Genomic DNA, 27,711 nt, shown 5'->3' on the forward strand with positions numbered 1-27,711 from the left:
AAAAGGATACACAATACACAATTGTCTATTAGTAACAGGGAGGCTAATAGTAATAGTTGACCCTGGTAGTTTTTGTAAAATAATAACAAGCTGGTTTTTTGCATATCTCATACGTATAGGACCAACTACGAGATTTCCCTGAAGTTAGTTAGGACATAGAGAGATGGCGAGGCATAAAGTGAAAGTTCCTCCTACATGGAGGTTTTTGTTTTTTGTTTGTTTGTTTTAAATTCCCACCTAACATTATTGCTGTTCAGGGCATTTTCCAACAAGCTTGACTGAGTGAGCTGAGCAACTAACGATGTGCGAGACAGTTCTGTGAGCCTGTCTCTTCCTGGATGCAGTTCAGACTTATGCCATTTTAAAAGTGATAAGTGAATGCTACCAGAGCCAGCCAAATAAGATTGTAACTTTTATGGAAAGGAAATAAATGTTGCTCATGAAACTGATGCATTCAGATGGCCTCAGATTAATGGAGGAGAATGCACATCAGAATGTGACATTTGTTTCTCTCCTTTAATGGCCCATCATATTTGCAAGTGTAGGATGGCCAAGATGTTAACTTTAACCTTACATTGCAAAAATGTAAAAGACATTTTTTTTTTTTCCGTGTGAACTTTTTTCTATATGGGTTTCTTAGTCTGGATAGACATAGGTACAAACTGTAGCATAATTGGTGGGGACATACAATCACAAGGTGATTTATTATTACATTTGTAATACTGAAAATCACCACAAACTTTTTCTTTAACTCACTTTAAAAGCGTGTGTGCTTTGATGTTTTTTGGAAATGGGGGTGGGGTCATCTCAAAAATCCCATCTTGGGTCATCCTTAGCTTTGAGTTCAGTGTTATCTCTGGAGTCACAGATGATTTAAATTTTCACGAGATGTTCCTGATACCACGGTCCCTGGCAATTACGCCACGGTGTGCTGTGTGCGCGCTGTCTCATCTCATTTAGTATGATAGCGGTCTCTCTTAATCTCTAACCTCAGAAATGGTACAGAAGGTGTCAGTAAATAAAGAGCAAGGGAACCAAACCAGCTGAATTACTGTTTCAGAGAGGAATCTGATGAGGATTTTGTTTCTTTCTTAACTTGTATAGTTAAATAAAAAAACAGATGGATATTTTAGGTCTGCATTAAAGCAAAAGTAAAAGTTATGCTTTTTGAAAAATCATGTTGAAAAGTCATGTTATCTCCTAAACTTGAAAGGACTAAGTTTCCAATCTTTGATGTTACTGTTCTCTCTTTATGGAGCCTCTGCCTTTGCCGTGTAAGGAAGAATGACTTTACACAGCAGTATTTTCTGTGGTTACATTTTAAATCTCAGTGATTTTGGCATTTATGATAAGTAAAGCTGCATTAGTTTGGTCACTTGAGACATATTGTAACATAAAGTCAATGTGACCTGTATTTTAATGGTGCTGTATCTTAAAGAGCCTGTAGCCATCAGAGTACTGTGTAGTCCTACTCATTTGAGCTAACAAGGCACTGTGAGCTGAGCTGATTATATGTTTCTTTTCCACAGAATATCTTCAATAACCACATGCTGGATGTGAATGTCAGGTGGCTTGCGGTTCTGTACTTCAAAAATGGCATCGACAGATACTGGAGGAGAGTTGCACCTCAGTAAGTGCTTGCTTGTCTCACGTTCTCTGCTGCTAATCAGCCTCTCTATTCTGCCTTTCCATTTTAGACCTTTTCTTTTCTCTCCTGCAGCTCATCGTTTCCTTTCTTGTCTCTTCCACTCCTGAACCATGTCTATTCATCGGTCTTAATCTCTTTGCCTGATTTTGAGGCTTTATTTTCAAATCTTTTTGTTTCATATTTGCAGTTGCAATTTTCTGTTTTGTCACAGCCTCCATGTCCTCCATTTTCTCATTGTCTTTCCTTCACTAGTTTTAGCTTACATCTGCATTTCTCTCTCCACCACTTCTCACAGCTGCCATTTCCCCCCTTTTTTACCTTCTGTCCTGATTATTCATATCATTGTGATTTGATTTTATGCTCGGTTTATTCTTTTGTGTCTCTTTTGTCTGGTGTAAGATCGGATTTTAGTAGTCAAAACCTACAAATTTTCTTCGGGTACCTGACTAACTGGCTTTTGTAAGGTTTGAATGGACGTTTGCTGTTAAACTCACAGGAGAGGAGCTGGTTGGAGGTAATCGGTTCTGCCTAAGCACTTGTGGCCACTCTTTGACCGCTTTGCATTGTTGCAGTTCATTTTTGTTGTTGTTGTAAGTTTGGCAAGTTTTCTGCTCTTACCAAAGTTGATTCACTCTTGTCAGTAGTTCTGTAAACTAAATTTTACTTGGTGGAGTGCTGTGGTCCGTGGATTATTGATGCGATTACTTTTGGACAATGCCATTTACCCAGGGGTTGGATAGTGTGTGACTCAGCACAGTTCATGTGGTGTCAGTGTATGAAGTGTAGGCAACATGACATAACATTTTTGTTACAGCAGCTTACAGTAATAGACTGTAACTGAATTAATTTAAAAATTGCTAAAAAAATAAATCTGTGAGTGTGTTGCCAGATTTAGTTAACTTAAGGTTTTGAAATACTTTGTCCAGGTACATTTACAATAGTTATTGTTTCTAAGTCATTAGCAAAGCCACGTTTTTGCGTCAGTCCTTTAAATAAGCAATTATTGAACAGCAAGCCTTGGATTTTTGTCTCACTTTCTGAAGGGACTTTTAGTTACAGTACTGGGTAGAGTAGTAGATGATGATAAATAGTTTTAACCACTCATTGTTAAAAAAGCTAATGCCCATTTCCATCCAAAATGGTGTTACTAGATACCATTACAGGCCGCACCAACTCGGCTCTGTGTCCTGGCTCATTTTAGCACGACTGTGCCACTTGGAGCTAATAGTGCCGTCATCAGTGTTAATGTAACACATGTGCTGCTGCTGTGACAAGCCCAGAAATTCTCCTATGAAAAAGGTCAACTTCCTTTTTAATGGACTTAATGAAAAAGCCTAAATTAAGATGGTACAAATGTAAAAGGTAAAGCAGATTTACAATCAAATAATAATCAAATATTAAAACTACAGAGATGAATACAGTTAAAAATATGACATTAATGGATAATACAGTAATTTACCTGTTTACAGTTACCTGCTCTGATCAACAGATGTTCCAGTGACTTCAAATTACAACATAAAAACTTAAAGCTGACGAATTCTTACTTAACCTAATGTTAAACTGATAAATCTATTTGTTACGTTTATGCCATCCCTGGTATACTGTCAGCTTTGGGAAAACCGCTGATCTCGATGCAACCAGAACCAATATTGTACAAACAAAAAGGACGTTTATGCAGAACCGGGTGATTTACATTTTTAGTTGGAAATCGGTTGATTTAGCTGAATTGTTATGATGAGTTAATTTTATGGAGTTGTAATATAGTGTGCCCTAGTTTGACAAATGAATGAATAAATATTGTTAAAGTAGGATTTAAGTAATTTGCTTGTAAGATCACTTAAATTACTTGTAAAACAATAGGAAGCTGGCCTATATTCTCCACTGTTGCTGAGGGAGCGACTCACTTGAGCAACCTGCAGTTGCTAGAGAGGTTTTTACACTAAATCTGCTTTTTGTTCTGCATTTATTCAAATGCATTTTTGAAAATACATCTCCCTGCAACATATTATGTGGCTGGAAACACCCACATAATAGCCAGAACAACCTAATAAAATTTGGAGTTGAGTGTTTCCCTTTCAGGAAATTTTCAGTCTGTGCATTGTGTTAAATCTTTTTGTGTCTCTCACTTGGTTGATATTTTTCTCCCTCAAATCATCAGATTTTCTAGCTCCTTGCAGACTTACAAGGACAAAATTCGGGCTCAGGAGCATACTTGCTTACGTTAATATATCTTTTAATCTTTCATCCTGTATTTCTTTAAAGCTTGCCTCACCCCCGTATTCCCAAAATATGTGTGTGTAGCAAATCTTGTATTACTAATTCGCAATCTCCCTGCAAGTAATTTGACTTCCACCCATCTCGCTTCTCTTTCTGCCACGGGTTACAGCATGAGTCACTCCTCATGGTTCTTCAAATCAGATGCTTTCAATGTGCCCAACTTCAGCAGCAGCTGAATTAGAACAGGGTAACTCATCATAAAACAACATATTTTCTTGCATATTCACACAAATTGTGACTATTTTGCGACCTCCAAAGTATATCTGGTTTGGAGGACAGCAGGTTTATTCAAAGTTTACTAATTAATTAATGCATTTCACAGGATCTTCACTTAATAATGTAACACATTTAATTGATTTTAATAAATCCCTTACCAAGTTGGCTATTTTGTCATATTCATTATTGCCATAATATTAAAGTCTGTGATTTGCACGTCTAGAATCCAAATTGAGATAATAGGGGTCTCTTAGGATATGTGCTGCATTCAACAATGCCAGGGCGGCTGGCACTCGCTCCTCGTAATGCGACATGGTGGCTCAGTAGTTGGCATTCTTGCCTTCAGCTAGAAAATTCTGGGTTTAACACTTGGTCCTGTTTTATTGTGGATAATTTGAATGAATATTCCTGCACACTACAGTCTGATTACTGTGTCTAAGATCAAAATGAATTAAATAAATCTGCAACATGAGGTACATGAATAAAGACATTGTGCAAAAAAAGTAACAGTTTATCTATGTTAGGTCTACAATTAATGTACAGTAGTATGCAAAAGTCTTGAGCCACTCCTCATTTCTTCATATGCAGTGATTTATTGAAAGGTTCAAATATACATGGAAGTACAGTATGGAAGGTCAGTATTTGAGATGACCACCTTCTTCATCACAGTCTCTCCTCTTATGCAAGCTTTCTTATGACATCTTCAAGTAGTTTTAACGAATAGTTTTCAAGCTTCTTAAAGGACATTCAAAGCTCTTCTTTGGATCTTGGTTGCCTTTGGTTTCATTTACTATCAAGATGATCCCACACTGCTTAAATAATGTTGAGATCCGGGCTCTGGGGATGCCAGTCAGTGACTTATTACGTCCATTGTGTTTTTTTTATTTATTTATTTTTTATATATCCAGGAATATTTTTACTACATTGGCAGGGTGTTTGGGATCATTGTCATGTTGAAAAATGAAGCTGTTGCCAATCTGATGCTTTCCATATGGTGCTGCATGATTCTTAAGAACATGACCATCAGATACTGTTCATGTGCAAGAACGTCTGGCTGCTTGGAAGTAAGAAATGAAAGGTGGTTTAAGGTTTTTGCGCAGTACTGTGAAAGCAAAATTACTGTTGGGCAAGATTCTTTTAAAGTAATACTGAAATACTGTACTCGTTTATCTATAGACGTTTTCAAATGTGTCTGTTTTTCTATATTAAGTGCTGCCTTTGTCTTTTTGTCAGCTTTATTGTTTCATCTCTCTCGACCTCTCTACTTCCTCTGAACAGCTTTTTGATTGGTTTGTTCGCAGTGCATTATCAGAAGAGGAGAAGACGTCATTGCGTGCTGGTCTAATCACAAACTTCAACGAGCCTGTCAATCAGGTGAGCAGGGAAAATAAAGAGGGAGAGGGAAATAAACATGTTTGATCATTGTATACTGATGAATAAAACACTGATTTTGATTGAAGTGCTTTTATCAAAACCAGATAAGTTACAAAGGATCTGACTGACAGCATTAAGATTTTTTTAGGCTGTCACAATGCGACTCCATAGAATGAGATTTGAAAGTGATGAAAGCTGCTAATTTTGCATACTGGGACTTTATTTGATGTTGAAGTTTCTTGATAGACATTTTTTTGGGGGGCTGTGTGGGGAAGGTTACAACAAACAAATAATTCAGGAGTCAAGCAGCGTAATACATCTGTCTGAGGGGACGTGGAACTTAGCCCTAAATGATGGCCATCCATCTTGGTTTCTACAGGTTGTATGTCCCTGTGGGAAAGCTCTCGAACATCAGGACTGATCGGGTCCATATGGCAAGCAATGAATACGATTTGGACACCATATGTCCCTCTAGTCACAGCCTCTCGTGGAGTCCAAATTTCATGAGGGTGCTTTATGCTTGTGCATGAGGGAGTGAGTGTAACTTGTGTACAAATTGACTTACTGATGCTTGTGAGGATGCAAGTTTAAATACTTAACTGTGTACTGCAAGACGTTCTGAGATCAATCTTTTATAGAACAAAAACTCACGCAAGGTTTTCACATTAAAAAAAAAGAAGCTATTTGGAGTGTGTTCAAATAATATAAGGAGCTTTAATTTTTATCATAAAATGTCCATTAAGTCTTGAGGTATAAAGTGTCTTTCATTTTGAGCTTGAAATTAATCTTGAAGTATTAAGTGTCTTACCGGCAGTTTGTGTTGGAGTAATGAGTAGACTTGAGCGATATTTGCTCAGCTGTTGGGCTCAGTGGAAAGCCAATTAAAAAAAAAAATATGAGAAGTGAAGCTGTTACCAGATCATGTGATGCACATTGCAGATATAGCTCAGGCACAAGCACTCTATTTTAAAAATCAACTTAATCCATGCAACTGATTCCCTATCTGTCACCAGATGCATGTACTATGTAAACTGTGTTGACTGTAAAAAGTTTGATATTCTGTGTCCTATTTGTTCGAGCTACTTATTTTTAAAAGAGAACTACGTAATAAAATTCCCATCAAGTTTGCTCCACCTTCTGCTGTGTTTATGCTTTGCCCCTGGTCAACTTCTCTTTCCTGCATGTATTTATTTTTTTTTTCTCAACAGATAGCAACCCAGATCGCAGTACTGATAGCCAAGGTGGCCCGTCTGGACTGCCCCAGGCAATGGCCAGAGCTCATCCCCATTCTGCTCGAGTCTGTGAAGGGTCAGGATGGCCTGCAGCAGCACAGAGCGCTGTTAACCTTCTATCATGTCACCAAAACTCTAGCATCCAAACGACTGGCGCAGGACAGACGGCTTTTTCAGGATGTAAGTCCACAATATTAGCTGGTCCAGTGTTGATACAGAATTCTATTACAACCTTTTTGTTCTCCATTGCTTCTTATTCTTAGTGTTTTTTAGCTGTGTTTTGCTCTTTATACATCAGTTGTATATACCTGAATAAAAGGTTATGTTAGGTAAACAGTGAAACTTTCTGGATTTTTATACGTTGCAGGTTGCAGACTCCTGCTCTCTGCAATATAACTTTTTTTCTTTGTTGCTATTTTTTTCCTCCTTCAGAAGATTTTGAAAATGAATAGATGAATACTAAGATTATCCTGAGACTTTTTAGGTTTTGTCTCTAGGAGATGCTGTTTAGCTTCTGTTAGAAGCATGTTAAATACAAGATTTATAGCAAAAATATTCCCTTGTCATACATGACTCAAGCATGGTTGACTTGTTTAGAAATGGTTATCAGCGTTTCCGTGTCTTTGTTGATATTGCGTTGAGACAAATTAACTTTTGAGTAAGTATTTCTGGTGTTTCTGGTGAATACAGCGTACATTATACAATATTTTTCTTTCATGCTTGATTTAAATTTGAGTTAAAAAAAAAAAGGCCATTTGTGGAGAGAAGGATTTTAGAGGAATGAGATGATCAAGCAGAGGGAAGATGGAGACCAACAGAGGGTGAAAGGACATGAGAGCAGTGGCTGAGACCAAATAGTTGGATGCCAGGCAGAGGCGTCCTGTATGCCAAAATTTCTGCCCTTAGGCAACACAAGAAACAAAGGCAGCCTGAGCCCCATTAAACAGCGCACTCATTTAATGATGCACTGATGACTTTGACACTGAATCTCCTCTCTTCCTCCTCTCCTCTTTTCTCCTCTCCTCCTCTCTTCTTCTAATAATCATGTGTATACTTTGTCATACAAACATTTTGCTTATGCTGTAATCTTATTCTCGGATAGTAATTGGATAGTAATTCTAAGACTGGTAACGCTGCTGAAAGATTAAAAGTATCACTGTAGTGTTGGAGGGCCATTAGGGAGAGGACTAATTCAGAAATCGGGTTCGCCTTAGGACCTTACAGACCTATACTTAAAGGCACCTTAATAGTTTTTAATTTTTTTATGTTCTTTTTGATTCATGGGGTAGAAAATGCAAACGGCAAGGATGTACTAGTTTTTTTTTTTACACAGATGTAGCACAGTGAGGAATAAAAAGGGGGATTAGAAGGTAGACTACAGTGCACCTGTCGACTGGAGTAGGTTGTTATATTTTTTTGAATGTCTGTAACATTTGGAAACTGTGTATTGACGCTTTGATGCGATTTACCTGTTGTGCATTCACAGAATGTAATGAAACTGTAAAAACCCATATAAACAATAGCATATTAGTCTACTGAAACACCAAGACTGAGGAAGTCATGAGAACAATATGAAGTTGTTTTCTGAACTTGGCTCATCACTTTTAGGCTCCATGGGTTGGATTAGTCTGGGATCTGAGGAATGGAAAACGACAAGCTGTAGAGAAATCTCTCCAAAGAAGAAACTTGCCAATCTTGCGGTTTCTCTAAAGAATATATCAAAGCCTATGCTGTGCTGTCAAAGTAGGGATTTCTCTTTGAACAGCCGAACATCAACTTAACCACTGATTCTCAGATTTTTCCCACTTGACTCTTGAGTGTTACCAAGAGCGCAAAGTTCCTCTGGCTAGAAGTTTCTTGCTTTCCTCGTTTGATATATGGTGTTCACAATTTTCCACAGAGTAATTTTAATATGGGTTTCTTTTTTATCTTAATCAAATAGCAAACACTTGACTGTTATCCCACTGAAATGTTATTGTCAATTTTGAATAGTTAATGAGATTTAATGGTTAGAATCCCCCCCCTACACTTTCTCTCTTGCTTTGGCAGATTTGTTGGATGTTTTAAGGAGGCATTGTCACACTTGGCTGATAGAACTGACTGCTTTTTATCTACCTTTGATGATCTTGTTTTGCATCTACAGGAGGCTGCTATCATGGAGGGGGAAAATGTAATTGGTTTGAGCCCAAATAATACTGAGACTATAATTGGAAGTTCATTTGGAGCTGAATTAGACCTGTTATTCACAGGTCCATCTTTCCTTCCTGTTTGTTTGAGTGTATCACCAGCAATTGAGTTTCTGATGTTCCATGTAGGGACGCGCCGATTTAATAGCCGCTCGCCAACACCGACCAGGTTGTCACCGTATCAACAAATAAAATGACATTTTCAGATGTCAGTGGCCGATGTTTACCTGTGGTCACATTAATTTAATGGCAAAGTGATCCAAGATGGTGTGCTGAAGGGATATTTTTAATGTTAATAAACCAATAAACAATAAAAAACAGGTAAATAAAAACAAAAGTAGGTTCTTGTACAAAGCTACACTCATATTAGCCCAGAATTTCTTGCGCATTTATGTTGAGTGAAATGACCTGAAATGCTTTCGAGACCCAGATTAACCCAGGTGTGCCTGACCAAAATGTTAATGTGTATGTTGGCAGCTGGCATCGGGCATCTACAGCTTTGCATGCTCCCTGTGGAGCCATCACACAGACTGCTTCCTCCAGCAGATCTACGCCAGAGATGAGGCTGCGGCACTCAGCTCGCTGGAGAGGACACTACTCTCTCTTAAAGGTAGCAACACTTGCACAGACACATGCACGCATGCCACAAACCTGCATTATCATGCAAAGACATGCAGTCACCTATTAGCACAACATGGTAATATAATCGTCATGATCCCACCATTTGATTAAAAACATGGAAGTATTAATATATGCAGCTACTTAGTGAAACACTAATTATGAGGAGATGTTGAATATAGTTAATTTTTAATTAGTGAAAATCCTGCATAGTGATGTTTTTGTGCTCCTTTTAGTGCTTCGCAAACTGACAGTCCATGGATTTCAAGAGCCACAACAGAATATGGAAGTAATGGTGAGTCTCAAGTTATTTCAGCTGTGGTTGCTTTAGTACCTCTCATATTTGGGAAAAGCTGATATTTTTCTGTTGGTGTTTTGGGTCAAAAACTACTCCAATCACAGCGTGCAAAATATGGATGGCCACGATGATTGAAAGTGCCTTGAGCCTTGTCTCGGTTCAAAGAGTCCGGAGCTCTTCTCTCACTTCTAGTGTGAAGAAAGTTTGACTCCATGAAACTGTTAATTCAATTTAGTTTAAATCTGGTTTAAAAAAAATCTTTAGCATGTGCCTGGATAGGGCTTTGGTTTCCTCATGGCTCAGAGTTAATGGAATCATTTGCACAAACTGTCCCAGTTCTTTGAACTCCAGTTTCATATTCTGAGTATCTCCTGTTTGGTGAAAGAATAATAATGAATGCTGAACAAGAATAATTGATAAACCATGTTCCTGGTTATTTTTTGAAGGATTAAGGCTTTTTGAATTTGATTTTAGCCAAGAGAATTCATGCTTGGAATTTTAATGTATTTTAAGTACCAAAATAAAATGGAAAACATTTTGGTGCATTTACCTGTTCTGTACCTAAACGAATTGTATCTTGAGCACATTGTACAGTCCTATAATGCTGCTAACTATACTGACGATAATTATTTTTTTATCAGATAACCTTTTCAGTATAGCAAATTGAATGTACTTAGGACTAAATTATCTACTAATGCAGTGAAAAAATAGATATAAACCTTTAGGCTTACTGATTTAAAGCTTTCAGGTGCTACTTAACATTCAGTGAAGGTAAGTGCTCTTGATGGTCTGAAAAAAATTACCTGAAATCGCTATACTGTATATGTAGGCAAGTGAAAAGAACATAAATTAATTCCACGTAAAACTGTGATGAGCAGTATTTCTTATTTTCCTGGATTTATGCTTTTTTTTCACCTAAAGGATGCCAGCACTGGTATAACCTGTGGGCTGAAATATATAACAATATAGCCTCGGACAGATGTGACCTCATCAGATTTTTCATTAAAAAAACAACAACAAAACTTCTCAGTTTTTGTTTATTTTCTGTGAATTTTAACTCGTAGTAAAATGTACATTTGTTACATATTCATACACACAGTGTGATTAAATTGACAGATCCCAAACTGTTGTATTTTTGTTCTCTGGTCTTTTTTGAAAGCACTGAGTAATCATCTATGGTACAGGCTGGAAAATGTTAGTGAACCTCTGTGTTAATGACTTCCCCAAAAGCTATTTGGAGTCAGGGTTTCCAATTAAGTAGATTAGATTGGAGGTGCAGGTCATATGTTGTTGCACTCTGTGAAAGTAAAGGCAGTCAGTAACAACTTTGACATTAAAGATATGCTTGAAGCTATACAGAATTGCTGGCTATTACTAATTTATGATATACATATATATAGGTTCTGTCAATCTATTAAAGCCAGAACAACGGAAAATTTAAAATAAATGTTAGTTGCCAAAGGGGAATTCAGTTTGTCCTTTTGTCTTTGATACAATGCAAGTCGTCACAAAAGGTCAACGAGTCATTAACATTAAAAATGTGGTCTGTTGTTGCTGTGCCGTTTCTGTCTTTGTGCTTCTGCTGTTATGTTTCTGTCATTTCTGATTTTTATTGCTTTCTTTGTTTTTTCCTGCTTTTTTATGCTTGTAGATGGCAAGGACATTTTTATGACAGAAAAAAATGTTTACTGCGCCCTGTTTCTCCACTAATGAGACGACAACTTAGCCTCCAGGCTGAAGGTTATAAGATGGTCACAATATTTTCATTAAACGGATGTTTGCCTCATGCTTTCACTGGTTATTCCAGCTCATTGTAGTGTTTCATATTTAATTTATATTGTTGCTTTTCTTAGTAATTACTACTTTAATAGCTGTTTTCATTCTCCTGGTGCTGAATAAACACAGGAATATGCCTACCTTGAATCTACCATGTTTTAGTATAACTCACTATGTTAAAATCAAGTTCTTTAAAAATATTAATATTAGGCTCCAAGTGTGCACTGGAAGAAGTTCTGTAATCTTTTAAAAATAATTAGGCGTTGAAGGTTCTCACAGAAACAAGTAAGCAACATAATGCCATTATGACTAAGCACAGAGTAACTATCTTAAACTGTTTAATGCTGTATTTACACTTGGAAAAACAGTGGTTTGAACCTGACATGACAAAAAGGATTGCCATTGTGTGCAATGATCTTGTTGCCTTTCAAATGATTGCTGAAAAGATGGGGACCAGGTCTGCAACTACTCACAGTGAGGTGCAGTCTTGAAAGAGACTTTGGTGTATCAACATAGCAATAAAATGGCAAGAAGATATAGTCAGTCTCCTATCAGTCTGTTATAAGATTGTGATTGAATGGGGTCAAATTTGCAATCTGCTTGTGATAAGTAAAATTTGCAAAATCTGTTGTAAACGTGTTGCCGTCTACATACGCAGAAGTTCACATTAACTACCACATTAATTACATTCAGAGTCCAGCCAGAGTCTTGTAGATCTGAAAGAGAATTCCCTCCTCTGATAGTGATGTAGCTGCTGTGGATGGAGATTTATCTACAGAATGATATGGGCACTCAGCAGTCTTGCTTTTATATAGGAATATAATCGAAATACAACCAGTTAGCAACCATTTGAGTCGACTCCCCTGTTGCAGAGATGCGTCATAGCCAAGTTGTGCTTATTGGAGCAGACTGTCTCACATTGATTGCAATGTGTTGGCAATGGCAATTATTTGAAAAGCTGTCTGAGAGTGATTGCAGTGAGTCTGAGTCAGACCCTTGATTGTTTGGAGACAAAGGAAAATGTTTCCTTTTTCCAACATTTTATTCCTTTCTTTTTATTGGACATAACTTAAAGTTAATGTTGGGGGAAAAAAAGAGATGATTCAGAGTGGGTAATGTCTCTTAAATCAATTAAAAAAACAGTTAATAAGAAATTACCCTTTTTTCTGAATAGAAAACTTATAGTTATTATTCTCTCTTTTGCCATGTGTTAAGCTTTTTACCCCTCAGCTCAAAAGACTGATGGGAAATTGTCACTACCACGCCGGCGGGCGGCATGGACACGCAAGTTTGTGAGTGTGATAACTCAAGAATAAGTGCACTGAGGAGTTTCAATTGATGTCATAGGTGTGTCTATTAGAAGGCTGAGGGGTAGCACTGGCAGTTGCCAGTATTTTTTAAATTGTATCTAGTAACAGGAGTCTAATTTAAATTGTTTTGAATGTTTTTAGCTACTGCTCCATGTTTTTTATTTAAGTTTGTCAGAGAGTTGTGATGGTTTATGGATGTGTCATGCTTATGTGTTGATTAGTTCTTTAAGAATTTGATGAGTTGTCACCTCTCATTTTGCTCTTCCTTTGATGATGGGTGTGATGATGAAGAAAACCCTTTTAATTCATATTGCATGATCTAATTTCCAGTTCCCTTTCAAGGTCATGTTTCTGTCAGGAACTGAAGTGAAGTGTCTGTAGGTTACTGGGTTGCTTGAGTTGCTTCATTGATTTTGATAGCTGATGTGTGTCAAATGTTCTATAACAAAATAATAAGAATCGTGCTATAAGATGAGCCTGATATTATGTGTATAAAGGACACCTTTTATATGCTATAACTTATGTTGATTGAGCACCTTTTCACATAATAATAAAACTGTAACCCTTGAAAATTTCTAGTTTTCTTTCAGATTTTAAGTCATCAGTAACAGATAAACTAATGCTGCTCGTTCCTGTCAGTCTACATTCTAGACATTTAATTTGTACTGTTTTGCTCAGACATTATTATTACCCAACAATAGCTATGAACCAAAAAAGACACTTTTTTTTTTTAATATGTTGTGACACTCGGTTTTAACTATGTCCTCTTTTTATGAAGTTATGAGGGCTCAAAAATACTGAAAAAAAAAAAAAAAATGAAATGCAGCAAAAATTCAACCCATTCATAGTTTGATGTTATAATTCTGCATTGTTTCATTAAATATACAAAAGTTGGTATACACAAAACAAAACAGTTAGCCACTTATGAAGTGGTCAGGAACTGACTGACTTTACATAGAATGATCCTAAAAGGCTTGGTTAGTTGGTCTTGCTGTATTGCTCATTGAATATAGAGACTAATAATTTCTTTGTTCTCCTCATACAATAGTGTGGATTTGTTTTTGCTTCCAAGGAGCAAAACGAAGTGGTGTTGAGCAATAGTTCTGCAGGCTTTGTGAAGGTCTTTGAAAGTTTTTCTGTGGACACTTTCTTTTTTGGTCATTTTCAGTCCAGTTCAGTCCAGTCCTTGACCATTTTCAGAGGAGGTATTTTTGTTAAAGCCACTTAACGCTGACCTCTGAATCATTCAAGCTTTAAAAAACACCTAATTCAAGGGATCAACTAGTGTTGTGCTATACGAATGAATTTGATTTGATTTGTGTCTACACATGACAGATAGGATAGCGAAGAACAAATTTTAAATTGTCTTGTACTGAAAGCACATAATTTGTTCCCATTTATTTAGTTCAGTGCATAAAACACCCCACCAAAGATGACAAACTAATATTTTTGCACCAATAAGGTGATTCCCAAAGAGCAATTAGCTGAAAACATGATATATCATGGCATGGTGTGCAGTGCCCTAAAAACAAACAAAAAACTGGATCAAGTAGATGATAAAAGAAGTGTCAGGCCTAAAACTGAAACCTGAGAAATGGATCTGACCTTTCAGCTGATCCATCTACTGTTCACTGAAGCTTCAACAAAAATGGTCTCAGCTGAGGGGTGATAATCAAGAAGCCATTTGAAAGGAAGGGAAATAGGCAGAAAAGGTTTGAGGTATGACAAATTACACAAGAACTATACTGAAAATGAGTTCTAACTGGCAACAGGTCTTATGGAGTGATAAATGCGAACTTGAAATTTTTTAGTTCAGATTGTTGTCAGTATCTACAGGGGAGACCGAGAGAGGTACAGCACTGAGTGTGTACAGTAAAACACAGTGGAGGCTTTGTGGAGGATCCACCATCAAATACTATCTGGAAAATGTTGTTGGTAGGCAATAGCTTCATTCTTCAGCATGGGGGTTATCCTAAACACACTGCCAGTGTAGTAAAAGCATATCTGCATAAGGTTAGTGGTTCGATGGCTGGTTGCTCCAGTCTGTATGATAAGTATCCTTGGTTGAGATACTGGACCCAAGTTGCTCTCCAATCTGTTCATTGGAGTGTGTGGAGTGTTAGATAGAAAACACTTGGGTAGAAAAGGATTGAAAAAAGTGCATGTATAAGTGAGTGACTAAAGCAGATTGAGCGCTCAAGTGGATTAGGAGAGAACTATATAAAAACCAGTTTGGTGCATAAGAACAATGGAACACCACTCATCCTAGATTGGCCTCCCCAGAGCCCAGACCTCAACATCACTGAAGCAATGTGTAGGGCTGGGCCATATCATACTGTTCACGGTAATACCGGTATAATTTTGGGCAACGATAGAAAAATGAAATATCGCGATAGAGTATGGGTTAAACACGCATGCGCAGTGCCTTTGTTTTCATACGCACACGTCGGAAAAAGCATGGCGGCGAAAGCAAATCGTTGAATGAAACGGATGAACCAGAACTGGTTTGTAAAAATGCTGCAACTTCAGTGGTGTGGAACTGGTTTAGCTTTCGTCCGTCAGACACACAACAAAGCACTATTTTTGGTTAAGCCTGCTAGCGGGCCGTCATTATTACAGTGTTTTTTGGAAAATACGGCACACTTAAAATCAATCCTTCGATTTTTCTGAAAATCGAGAGTGCCCCTTATAATCCAATGGGCCTTATGTATGAATTCTGGTTGTGTTTACTGACCTTGAAATGATTTTATGTGGTACACGGCGCTCGAAAATCTGTCAAATGTTTTAGTACGACTTTGCTAAGCTACGAACCCGGACTGCTTGATGGATTGTCGGAGCATTACGGCTATCATAATGTCAGGAGCCTGGCGGAGTGATACGTACTGTGCTTCAACGTAATATTACCGTATTGTGTGTGTATAACCTCTTTTTAAGTTTTGTGGATATTATACATGGTTATGCTGAGGAAATGTCGGCCAATTTCCACTGGAAATGCCTTTTGGTTAAACTGTCAGCAAGGAATTTGCACTGTTACATTTTTATATAACTCTAATTCACATAAAACAGCTGCTTGTTTAAGTGAAAATACAATGATGGTTTTTTTTTTTGCACTAATAAAGTTGTGGAGTTGTAAAGTATTTTGTCTAGTGTCAGTTATATCGTCAGTTATATCGTTATCGCAAATTTTCAAATGTATATCGTGATGAATATTTTTGGTCATATCGCCCTGCTCTAGCAATGTGTGATAAAACCGACATAAAATGGAACAAAAGGCAACCAACATCCAAAGAAAGCTTTAAATGTCCTCTTAGAAGTTCGGAGAACTGTCCCTTAAAACTACTTGAAGGCTGTAAGAAAACTTGCATAAGAGTTCAGGCTGTGTTGGAGAATAAATGTGGTCATCCCAAATGTTGACCTTCAAGCTCATTAGAAGTGTGCAAGCTCCCTTTTTGCCTTATAGACTACATTGCCATTTGTGTACATGTTTTAATACATTGCTGTTCTCATTTCCCCAGCAAAATTTAAAGGAACAAAGCAGTGGACTGATACTTTTGCACATTACTATATGCCATTGATTTTAGTGTCCAGTGTATTCAAATTCCACATTTTCAGAAGAATGAGCTGTGCAGCCATCTGTTCTAAGTTGGCACTTCCACTGAACTCTGCTTAGTGTGTCACAGCTCTATGGCATCGTTTATGGAGTTCATACTTGTGGTCCCATTAAAAAGTTGTTTTACAATGAATCTCTTCACACATGACATGAGCGTTCTGAAAAGATTACGTTTGTTTTCTTCTCACCACAGTGACTGCATTATTGCAGAACTGCAGTGAGTTGGAAAATACTGTCTCTAAGAATAAAGAACATTGTCACTCTGCACACAGGCTGCCACAGTGATGAATTGTAAAACTCATTTTGCAGTTGATAATCTTCCTGGCTTGATTGTCAAAAATCACTAAAAGAGTGAGGATGCAATAGAATTTCAATAGAGCTTGTTCGACATAGACAAAAAACACTAAAGCTGGATGAATAACATCCAGGAGCTTTCCAGCATCTTGGTGTCACTCCATTCCAAAAAGTTATGCATTAAAAAAAGGCACATTCACTTGTGCCATTGTAAAACTGGTCTGTGCCCATATACTTGATCACAGAGCTAAAACATTCACTACTTAAATTGCCACTTACTGCCTTTCCCTTAGATCTTTTCTCAAAGCGAACTAGCCTATTTGACACTCATCTGCCTTTTTCATCTCCTACTTCTCACAGTACTGCTGACATACCCATTTGATGACTATCACTCTGTATCCATTTCCCATCTCTGTTCATTTTGCTGACATTTGTTTGCTTTTCTCCTCATCCTTGTGCATTCTTCCCTGGCATTGCTATTAGCCTCATTTCCCTTCCTCTTTAGTTCTAGAATATTTTTTGACATGGCTGATTTGATTGAAAATTATTTTCCACCCTCTTTTCACAGTTTGTAATTTCGTACATGCTCCATTTTGATATCCCCCCGATGCACCTTGCCTATACTCCTCTGTCTAAATCCCACCATGAGCATATCGAACGCTTGCTGTGAACCGTGTTCTCTGTAATTTTCCACACTGTCTTCTGTGCTCCACTTGTGACCCCCCCGTTTCTTCACTCACTCTTTTTGGACCTTTAGTTGTTGACTAGACTGTGTTGGCTGAACGCGTGATTAATGCCACTGCTGTTGACCTCAAGGGTGCACATTATTGCAGAACTAAACAGTTGTGTCTCCATCTATCATCTAATTTCCCATGCTAAGCCATGACTATACCAGGCTGCAGAAAATTGATTCTCTTTCATACCGAGTAGCTGCCACTTTTTTATATATATATATATATATATATATATATATATATATGTATATATATACTCCTGAGTAAAGCTGCAAGCGTCCCCACCTACACAAATACCAAAAGTTATTCCCTTGTCAGTATATATCCCCTGGAGCAATACTAATGAAGCCATCATCAGTGATTCAAATGCAAAAATGTCAGAAATTAAACTTTATTTCACCCTCTCTTCCTTTTTAGGGCTTCCTGAATGCAGTGTTTGAAAGGCTAAAACAGTTCTTGGAATGCTGTGAGTATATGTTGCTTTCTTTTTCCTTAAGTATATGATTGTAGGCTTCACACTTCAGTAAACGTGTTAGTGGTGCTTCATGTAGTGCACGCAGAAGGCATTTCCTGAAAAGTCTCCGACAATTTATCATTTCTGAAGTTAGGTGGTCGCATTAAAAATGAAAAGTTCAGAGAGAGTCATCCTAACGAGCCTTGTTTTTCATTAATTTATATTCTGAAGTATTGGAACATGTCTAATTACAAGGTTTTTTTTTTTTTATTAAAAAATAGTTTGAATTAAAGACATCCTAATCTATGAATATTTGAGGAAAAAATTAAGACAAAATGAATTGTCTTTGATAATCACGTGCGTGCGCATGTGAACATAAGTTCAAGGTATAAAAAAAGCACGACATAATCCCACCTATCAGCCGCTCCTATCCTATTATTTGTCTCTTTTCCTTGATATTATGTTGCTTTAGTTGTGATGATAGTTCTTTACTGTGTCGTTTTTCAACGTTTTCCTGACCTGTAGTTTTATATTCTGGTTATGAGCAGCAGTTGAATTTAAAACAGTATTTCTTTCACTTCTCAAACTTTAAACTCAAAAAGCCAACATTGCTCTTTAATGGTGTATTTAATGAGTTTCAACAGTGCTGCTCAAAACAACCCGAGGGTGAGTGGAATGTATCCTGTGTTTTACTTAATCACAGCTTTTGAGTGGAGACTTCTTTTGATGGAAGGTATTTGCAATTTTGGGCCATGTTATTCTAGGTACTAAAGTGTCACAGAAATTCATCCAGGAATTTAGAATCTACTTTTAATCTAATCTCCAAAGACCCCTTTTTGGTTTTCTTTCATCTGGATCACGATGGGCCTGTGAGGTGTGACTACACGGTTGTTCACGATTAGTCTGTGATCAGCAGACAAAAAGCCTGTTGCTTCTTTGTCAGAAATGTGTATTTTTCCATTATTTTCTGTTTGATAATAAAAAGTTTCTGGCTCTGTGGACAATAAACCATGAATACTAATATTCCCTCCTTAATACTAGAGTTGACGTATGCTTTAGCTATTGTGTAAATAAATTGTAAAATGGGAAGGGTCCGGAGTGTTAACATTTAAAAAGCAGGGACCATTGATCTTATCTGTCTTGACTTTTTTCTCACGTTTTTCTTTTAGCAAGTCCTAGTCCTTGTACTACTGATAGCATAAGACAGTATCTGCAGCCCATTCAGGTTGCACAAGTAGCCTAGCTCCTCCAGAATGTACATGGAGCCAGTACATGGTGTTGGAAGAAAACTTGCTTTGTTTTCTAGCAGTTTCAGGAGAGTAGGACAGGGTTGTAGAACGGCATCAACCCAGCTCTTCAACAAAAGGTGACAAAATGACTTCTAATGTGCAGGTTCCTGACCAAACTGTCAGAAAAAGACTTCATGCAACACTCATGAAGTCCCAACATCCTTAGTAGGACCTGTGCTCACAGTCCAGCACGTTGGCCGCCTGTTTTACCTAATTGAAGTCGTGGCTTCTGTCAGAACCAGACGCCCTAAAGTCCTGTTTATGGAGCCATTGATTTTCTTGTGATGATCAAGTGTTCCTTAAGTTTTTTGAGCAGTGCAGTTCCATCAGTTAAACGGGTTTCTCATGCCCTTGTGCTGGAGTTCTATCCACTGGGAACTACTTAGGTCATTGGCAGCTGCGTAAGCTTACTTTTCTCTCATCTCGCTATTTATGGTCTCTTTTTCTTTTCTATAAAAGTTTGTCATAGCATCCAATCAGTTTGAGATAAATCTCAGGCACAACTCCACCATCTGCTGTAGCAGCAGATGTTGAAAAATATCATTAGCAGTATCAGCCAGTACTATCACTTCTAATATTCACCCTGCTGATGGCAGTGGAGACAGGATCATGGTCCTGTTGGTATTTTGGCCTGACAGATAGGGGAAACGGAAAGACAGCTCAGTGCTTGTGGTGAGAAATATCAGCTCTGCACAGTCTGATAAGGTCAGCTATATACACTGGTATCTTGGGGACGATGTTTGTGGTCCATTCTGATGTCAGACTCTTTATCTTTGAGGTTTTTACTCCAAGACAGATGGCCTGTCTATTTTTGTCAGTCACTATATTCTTGTAATATACATGTATATTTTTTCTTAGCTGCTTATCTTTTAATAACAATGAATAAATGTTTAATTCTTCAAATATGTTTCTTTGCTTAGTTAAAGATATAATTTTTGATCGCTCAGATATTGGTTCCTTAGTACGTGGGTAACTTTGCACATCTAACATTACCAACTGTTGCATGTCATCAGAGAAACAATAGCATGAGCACGAATTCAGTTAGAATGCAGTGGGCTCTGAAAATTTGTATGTCTCAAGAATATGTGGCCAAAAAAGTAAACAAAGCAAAATTAACCTATTTTGCTTTTTTAGCAAAGCTTTTGTCATTTCAAATTAGTACATGCTGATGGAAGTTTAAGTGTGTATGAAGCTGAAGGAAACAATGACCTTGCATGCTCACAAGTGGTTGGAGGAATGTGTGAGACTGTTGTTGGCAGAGCTGATTTCATCAATGGGTTTGGCAAGAATGTAAACTATAGAGGACATCTTTATTGCCTCTAGAGTCAGGAGTGGTTTTATGGAGCCAAAATTTACATCAGAGGGAGCGAGTCATTTATTTTCTAGCTTTTATATCACTGTACTTTATTATATGCATCAGCGCTTGTAAAGGACTCATGGGATTATCAGTCAGCAAGGTGTAGTGGGCATCTGACTTTAAAGAAAAGGAAGTCTCAGCTGGAGAGTCAACTTTCTTGCCCCCCTTTCTTTTCTTTCCTGTCTTCCTTGTACTGCAGCTATTGATGTAAATGGCATTGTTAGCTCACTTGGGACAATAAGAGCAACATGTTTTTGCAATTTATTATTTTTTTATTTTTTTATTTTTGTCCATCAGTCTGAGATCCTTGAAAGGCTTTTCCCCTTTCTCTTGATAAGTAAAATGCAGTTATGTTTTCTACTATCGGTTAAAATCATCTCTTTTTGGTGTATTACATCTCGTAGTGATTTTAACTCATATTCCAAGTTGATTGATGAATGTGTCCCTAGATATTGGGCACACTGCTGTTTATTCTGCACATTTATACCATTTATACCATTTTTATTCTGATGAAATTGTATTTGATGCATAGATGTCGCTGGAATTAAAAGATACTTTTAAAGATATTCAGACCTGGATTTTAATATAAAATCCTTCTAAGTTCTTAAGAAGCAAAAATGTGAATCTGACTGAGAACCTGAGGAGACCATACACATGCAGTAGGAACTTTCAGTCACAAGGTAGCCAAGCCATAAATCATATCTGCTTTATTTTGTTTTAATCTAAAACATTAATTTACAAAGTGACTATCAAGCATCATTGAAAATGACTTTTTCAATGTGGTTGTTACTTTAATATGCATTAGGTAAATGTTTACTAAAATCAAGTGCACCAATTGATGGCCATTAGAAATTATAAAGACTTCGGACACTTACTTATTTGCTTTTCTTGTCAGACTTTGAGACTTCTTCTGATCTTTATATTGATTATTTCTAAATCCTCAAACTGAAGATCTTGCTTAAAAATTCTGATTTTTTTTGCCTTCACAATAGAGTAAATCCTCTATAAAAAATAATGCCACTATACTGCCAACACAGGATCTTTAGAGATGATATGTCTGTTAATGTTAGGTCGCTATCACTGTCATCTAGCAGGCAGTCTTTATCTTTAAGGCTTTTCTGCCTAAGCTCTGAGATCTTAAACATTTTTATTTCAGATGCAAGTAATAAACTCTTAATCACTGAAGAGATTGTCCTTGAAGTGGAAAATACTAGAATAAAATACTAATACTGATCTCAAAGACGTCCTAAATAAATTCTTCCAAAATAGAGCTAACGACTAATTCAGAGTGATTAGGTTTACAGTTTTTTCCTCCTCCTTTTTGTCATTTGTGCATTGAATATCCAGGATTATAAAGCTCTTAAAATTTTTATTATTGCTTGCTTTCTGTTTTTTTGTTTTTAAATAAGAGTTTAATAAGCGTTGGAGATGCAGCTCCTTCTTTCTACCTTTTAGTCCAGTATCTTGGATCTAAATGAAATGAGTTCCAAGAATGCTGCATGCATATATTTAGTGTAATACTGCTTTAAGTAACAAAGCTATGTGATTGTTTTTATATCAGGTCGCCAGGTTGGTTCAGACAGCACATGCAGAGAAAAGCTGGAAAAGACCATCATTTTGTACACTAAAGTTGTGAGTTGACCCGTCTATTAATTTATGATGATATAAATGACTGCATTACTTGTTCATGAATAGGTTGTGCATTCTGCCTCTGAGGCTGGCCTGTTATAGCTTCTTCTTTAAAATATTTTCATTTACCACTGTTTTTATGTATCTGTCCTTGTGTTCTGTCTACCCCTTCCTCTCACGTAGTTGTTAGATTTCCTGGAATACCATCCATGCGCATTTATACCGCTAATCCAGCGTTCCCTGGAGTTTGCCGTTACCTACGTGTTCACGCCTGCAGGAGAGGGAGTGACCTTTGAACGTTTTATTGTTCAGTGCATGAACCTCATCAAGATGATTGTAAAGAATGATGCCTACAAACCCGCCAAGAACATTGATGGTAAGTTGTGAGTGTCTCGGGGAAAGAGGAGTCTGAAGGGTTGGAGAATAACTGAAAAATATACGTGATAATACTAAAAATTAAAATGATGCTCTCGGTAGGTAATAAACATTTCATTTTAGGTTTGTGATTTAAAAGTCAGCAGAAATGCCACAAGCCCTTGAATACGTGTTACTGACAGTGAGTTTCAATAGCACAGGGCTGTAACGCCATCGGTGTCACTGTACTTTATCGCAGCTCCATGTCTTTTTTCTTTTCTTTTTTCTTTTCCCTTTTCCCAAGCTGTCTGAGGTTTCTAGTGCTTCATTAGCAAATGGCACAGCAGTTGGTCTTTCTTCTGTCAGCTAGCATAATCTCTGGGGTTCCTTACTCGAGAACTTTCCCATTCTAACAATCCAAGGTTCTGGGTTTCATTCGAATATCTGACTGTGTTGTTGTGTCAGAGTTGGTCATGACTTCATGTTTGCTTTCCTATAACAGAGAAGATAAATGAGGAAGTTAAAGGGCTGTTTAATTTTCTTCTTTTACTGTAACCTTAAATCATGCACAATAAAAAATGAGCAACAGAGCAGATTTTTTTTCTTTTTCTTTTTACCAGAAACACTATTAAAATGAATTATGATTTTGAAGTTAATGAGCAGACAGCAAAAAAATGAGTCACACTTGAGGATTACTTCAGCTGCTCGTTGCCTAAAATTAAAAATTTGTCTTGCAGTCCTTATTTATATTTAGGAATCTTACGTACTAAATGTCTGTAGCGACAGTACTGATATAATACAATGTTTGTATTGTATTAAGTAACAATATTTTGAAGAAAAGTGTCTGTTTGTGATGACTTACGACTGAAATGTTGTCTTTTCCCTTTATTTATTGTTGTATTTCTCCATCCTTCAGACAGTAAACCAGAGAGCCTGGAAGCTCACAAAATCAAGACGGCATTCTTCACCCACCCCACACTGACAGAGATTGGACGTCGGCTTGTCTCACACTACTTCCTTCTCACAGAGGAAGAGCTAGCAATGTGGGAAGAGGACCCTGAGAGCTTTGGTAATATCACATCTACAAATATGCTCGCAAATTTGAACTTGTATGGATTTTGCAATGTCTGTTTTTTGTGTGTTTTAAATTTTGATGTATTAGGGAGAATCTACAGCATTAGGTAAATGATTGCTACCATCATATGACCATATTATATTAATACCCTTAATCCATAAATTGGACAGTTTGCAGATTCAAAGCAATTTAAATCAATACTTTGTGATTTATAATACGTATTTTTGATTCTCCTTAAAACTGTCAATTGACATAATTTACAGGGTATAGCTCTTGGTGCGCGTTTGTAGTTATAGGCAGCATTTGAGATCTTGATATATTTTCAAAACATCATACTGTCCTCACAGGCTTTATGTAATGACACTGACCACTCAGACATAACACTTCATAAAGCTAAAACCACAAGGGCCCAGTGTGGGAGTTCAGTCTGTTGACATTTGAATCCAATTTTATAGTCAGTCAGAGCCACATATTGGAGTGTGTGTGTGAGAAAACACACTTGCAATTTCAGGGCTTTGTCATAATATATATGATGTTTCTGTTGTGCAGTGTCAGCCATCACCTCCTAATCAACATTTTCTAATAGATAATTCTTTTTTGTAACTGTTTCAGCTGTGGAAGAGACAGGTGGTGACTCTTGGAAATACAGTCTGCGGGTAAGTATATTTTTATATGTATCTATATATGTGCAGAGAAATGGTAAATTAATAGGGTAGCTGTGGCTCAGGAGGGTAGACCAGGTCATCCACTAATCAGAAGATCAGTGATTCAGTCCCCTCTACCAGTACACTCATGAGCGTTTATGGATAGGTGAATGTTTTGCTTTGCTTTGAGTGCTCAGTTAGAATAGGAAAGTGCTATATGAGTACCAGTACTTTGAACTGTTACATATATAGCACACTGAGTTGGTATGGAAGAACAGTCTGTTCGATCTTATGCTCAAAAGACGGAAATTAAATATTTGCCTCATCATACAAAAAAATAAGCATTAGAGGAATTAATAAAGCAAAAATAAATCGATCCCCTGTGTTTTTGGGTAAAACTGAATGTCGAGAACAGACAGAAATCTATTCTAATGTCTGTCTTTACAATCATAAAAATGTAGATTTAAATGATCATAACAGCCAGTTTCATTTCAGTTAACCCTTTAAAGCCGGTCGGAGCGGACACGCTCCATTTTGCATAACTATTTTTAAATCCCGGTAGCACTGCAACCACGTAAGCTAGCGCAATAATTTTTTTTGCATATGAAACCGGAGGAGTTGTACTTACATCTTATGCCATCAGCTTGTCCTAAGTCACGGTTTCCTTCCACATAAAGCTTTGCAAAAACTGCATAAAAAGCACTTGCAGCAACAAAAACATAATATTCCAGAAACACGCTTTGCCGATCCGATCAGCTGTGTGTAACACTTCCTAGTCCATCAGCGTGAACTATCACATGTCCGGCATGACCTGCCCGAAACCGGAAGTGTATATTTTTTTGTTTTTCCTGCAGTATATGAAAATTGGTGTATCTCAAAAATAAAACTATGAAGACACTTAAAATAAATTTCCTTTGGTGGGAAACTAGTTTGTGCAACTTTTTTGTATTTACAGTTTTGAGGGATAAGCCTCTTAAATTTCTCTAACTAGAAATATATGTTAAAAAATCAAAAACGATTTTCAATTTTTTTGTAGTTTATTGCACTTTTTTGCAATTTATGTAATTACTATGCACTTAATGCAGACATATTATTAAAATTTGGGCTATAATGGTTGTATTGATGTATAGCAACTTGAAATGCTCCAAAAAATGGCTCCACGGCATGTAAAAATATACTAGAAGCTCTGGCGGACTTGGTTCTATGGTAGGTCTTAAAGGGTTAATTGCAGCGTTATTGTTACATATTTCGGTGTGCGCTGTATTTTCAGAAATGCTGTGCTGTTCTGTGGTGGTTGACTGTATACATGGCAGCATCATAAAACATTTAGTGGTGCCTGGAGTTTTAAAGGTTGTCATGAGTCTAGTTAGTTTTAGAGGCTTATCTTCAGCTGTTGCTGATGCATGACATAATCTTTTATCCATGGTCCTATTTCTTCTCTATCCCCCTCCTGTGTTGTGCCCCATTCCACTTACTTTCATCACTTCAGATGACAAATGTCTGCCCTGCTGTTTCTTTGAAGTACAGTAACACATTCTTTCAGTGAACTCCAAGCCTTGTACAAGTTTTTATGCATTTAAGGCATGAGCAGCAGAAGAAAAGTGGCTTTATGGTCTAAGAACTTATTAAACATCGAATTACTTCATAGTTTTGAATTCTTCTAGAAAACAACAATTTTGTGAATTTTCATACCTTTTAATGCATCAGTGACTCTGATAGTTTTTTTTTTTTTTTTTGTTTAAAATGCAGCGCTATAAAACTGAATGCCTTAGAGGATGATTTTATTTATATATGTTGGAATCTAGTAACTTCTGAATTCGCACATCAATTCATACATGTGCATGGCAATTAATTATGAAGCTTTTCTGTTTTTGAGAGAAGTTTTAAAATTGCCACAGATACGCTCATAGCCTCAGGATCCACAAATGTATGCTGCAACTGCAATGTATGCTGATTTACAATGGATTCATATGTAATTTAAAACTTTTGTTTTTTTAATGAACAAAAGAGTTTGCTGCTTTTCAAGTAGAAAACTTACTTTTAAAAATTGTGCATGTAAATATAGGCTAAAATAAGCAACCACTAGGCTTAGTGGCAGACTTGTTCTTTTCTCAAAACGTATTTGAACAGCTTTTTAGCACATTGTGAACCTCAGGACGGATCGTTTCTGTATCAGTTAGAATCTGTTCTGTTTGTCCTATTCTCGTGAAGCTGATTGAAGTACCGTGTAAGAGGACCGGTTATACTACCAGTATATCAGCTCTCACTGATATTGTGGCAAATGGGATGTTTTCACAAATGGCACAGACCATGACCTCTTTCTTACACCTTTTTAATATGCTTTTTTTTTAACCCAGTAAACTAATGAAGTCGTCTAGGCCGTTTCTTTATTGAGCATAGACACCCACAAAAATCCCCTAACAGTGTTATATTGATTGTATTTCTATTGAACTGGGAACACAATGTATTGTTTATTTATGTTTGTCGCACCTTTTTGTATGACTTTTGTTTTTGTCCTTATCAAATATTAATGCGATAGCTGCACTCCTCACCTTATCCCACCTCTAAATGCCCAGCAGAACCCAAGGTGCTGTTGAGACTAAAGAATTGTGATCCTATAAAAAGTAACTGTAATGACTTGCGCTAAATGTGATGCTGCATGTGTTAATATTCTGTCAACTACCTGTCTCTATTTTTATTTGTTCTAACTTATTTCTGTATTTAGCCCTGCACAGAAGTACTGTTCCTGGATATCTTCCACAACTACAGCCAGACCCTGACACCAGTGCTGCTGGATATGGTTCAGAATCTCCAGGGTCAGTTTAAGCATTATAGCTACAAATCACATAGTCTAATTTCATTCCAGTGAATTTTTAACACCTTGGCAATGAAAACTGTATAGGCAGGAGCCAGTCAATTGGGCACATTTAGCTAAAAATAACACACTCATACATCTTTATAATGCATAAATAGATTCAGTTTATCATCATTTTAGAGGCTGTTTGTACAAATCATTTTGTAGCCTGATTGTGGTGAACAGTGGGTTTTGGTTTTTTTTTTGTTATTAACCTTAAAAAACGAAAACAAACAATAGAAAAGGAAAAAATGAAACAAACAATGTGCAACTTCTCCCACCAATATGTGACAATTCATATCCCAGGATGTCCTTTTTAGGGGAAAAAAGTGCAAGTATCACAGAAACAAAACACAAACTTTAAGAAAAAATCTTTTTTTAACAATAATTTTTGTGCCAAGTAATCTTAATTTCAACTTTTTATAAAATAAGTGATTTTTTTTAATTTAAGAAGTTTGCATAAGAAGTTATACTTGTGTAAA

At 36.9% G+C, this 27,711-nt stretch overlaps 1 protein-coding gene across 1 annotated transcript in view; it reads left to right on the top strand.

Annotated features, from left to right (window-relative positions):
* ipo11 (importin 11) overlaps positions 1-27,711 on the top strand; it is a 119,577-nt gene that overhangs the window by 10,846 nt on the left and 81,020 nt on the right. The window contains exons 3-13 of the mRNA XM_084947468.1: positions 1,530-1,630; positions 5,443-5,515; positions 6,724-6,927; positions 9,411-9,543; positions 9,788-9,846; positions 17,991-18,039; positions 22,235-22,305; positions 22,486-22,678; positions 23,573-23,725; positions 24,344-24,387; positions 27,101-27,191. Coding sequence (XP_084803594.1) covers positions 1,530-1,630; positions 5,443-5,515; positions 6,724-6,927; positions 9,411-9,543; positions 9,788-9,846; positions 17,991-18,039; positions 22,235-22,305; positions 22,486-22,678; positions 23,573-23,725; positions 24,344-24,387; positions 27,101-27,191 — 1,171 coding nt within the window. The remainder of the gene's footprint in view (positions 1-1,529; positions 1,631-5,442; positions 5,516-6,723; positions 6,928-9,410; positions 9,544-9,787; positions 9,847-17,990; positions 18,040-22,234; positions 22,306-22,485; positions 22,679-23,572; positions 23,726-24,343; positions 24,388-27,100; positions 27,192-27,711) is intronic.

This window comes from Perissodus microlepis, chromosome 12 (assembly GCF_051167445.1).
Source record: "Perissodus microlepis isolate ML-2025 ecotype Zambia chromosome 12, ASM5116744v1, whole genome shotgun sequence".
NCBI classification, from domain to species: Eukaryota; Metazoa; Chordata; class Actinopteri; order Cichliformes; family Cichlidae; genus Perissodus; species Perissodus microlepis.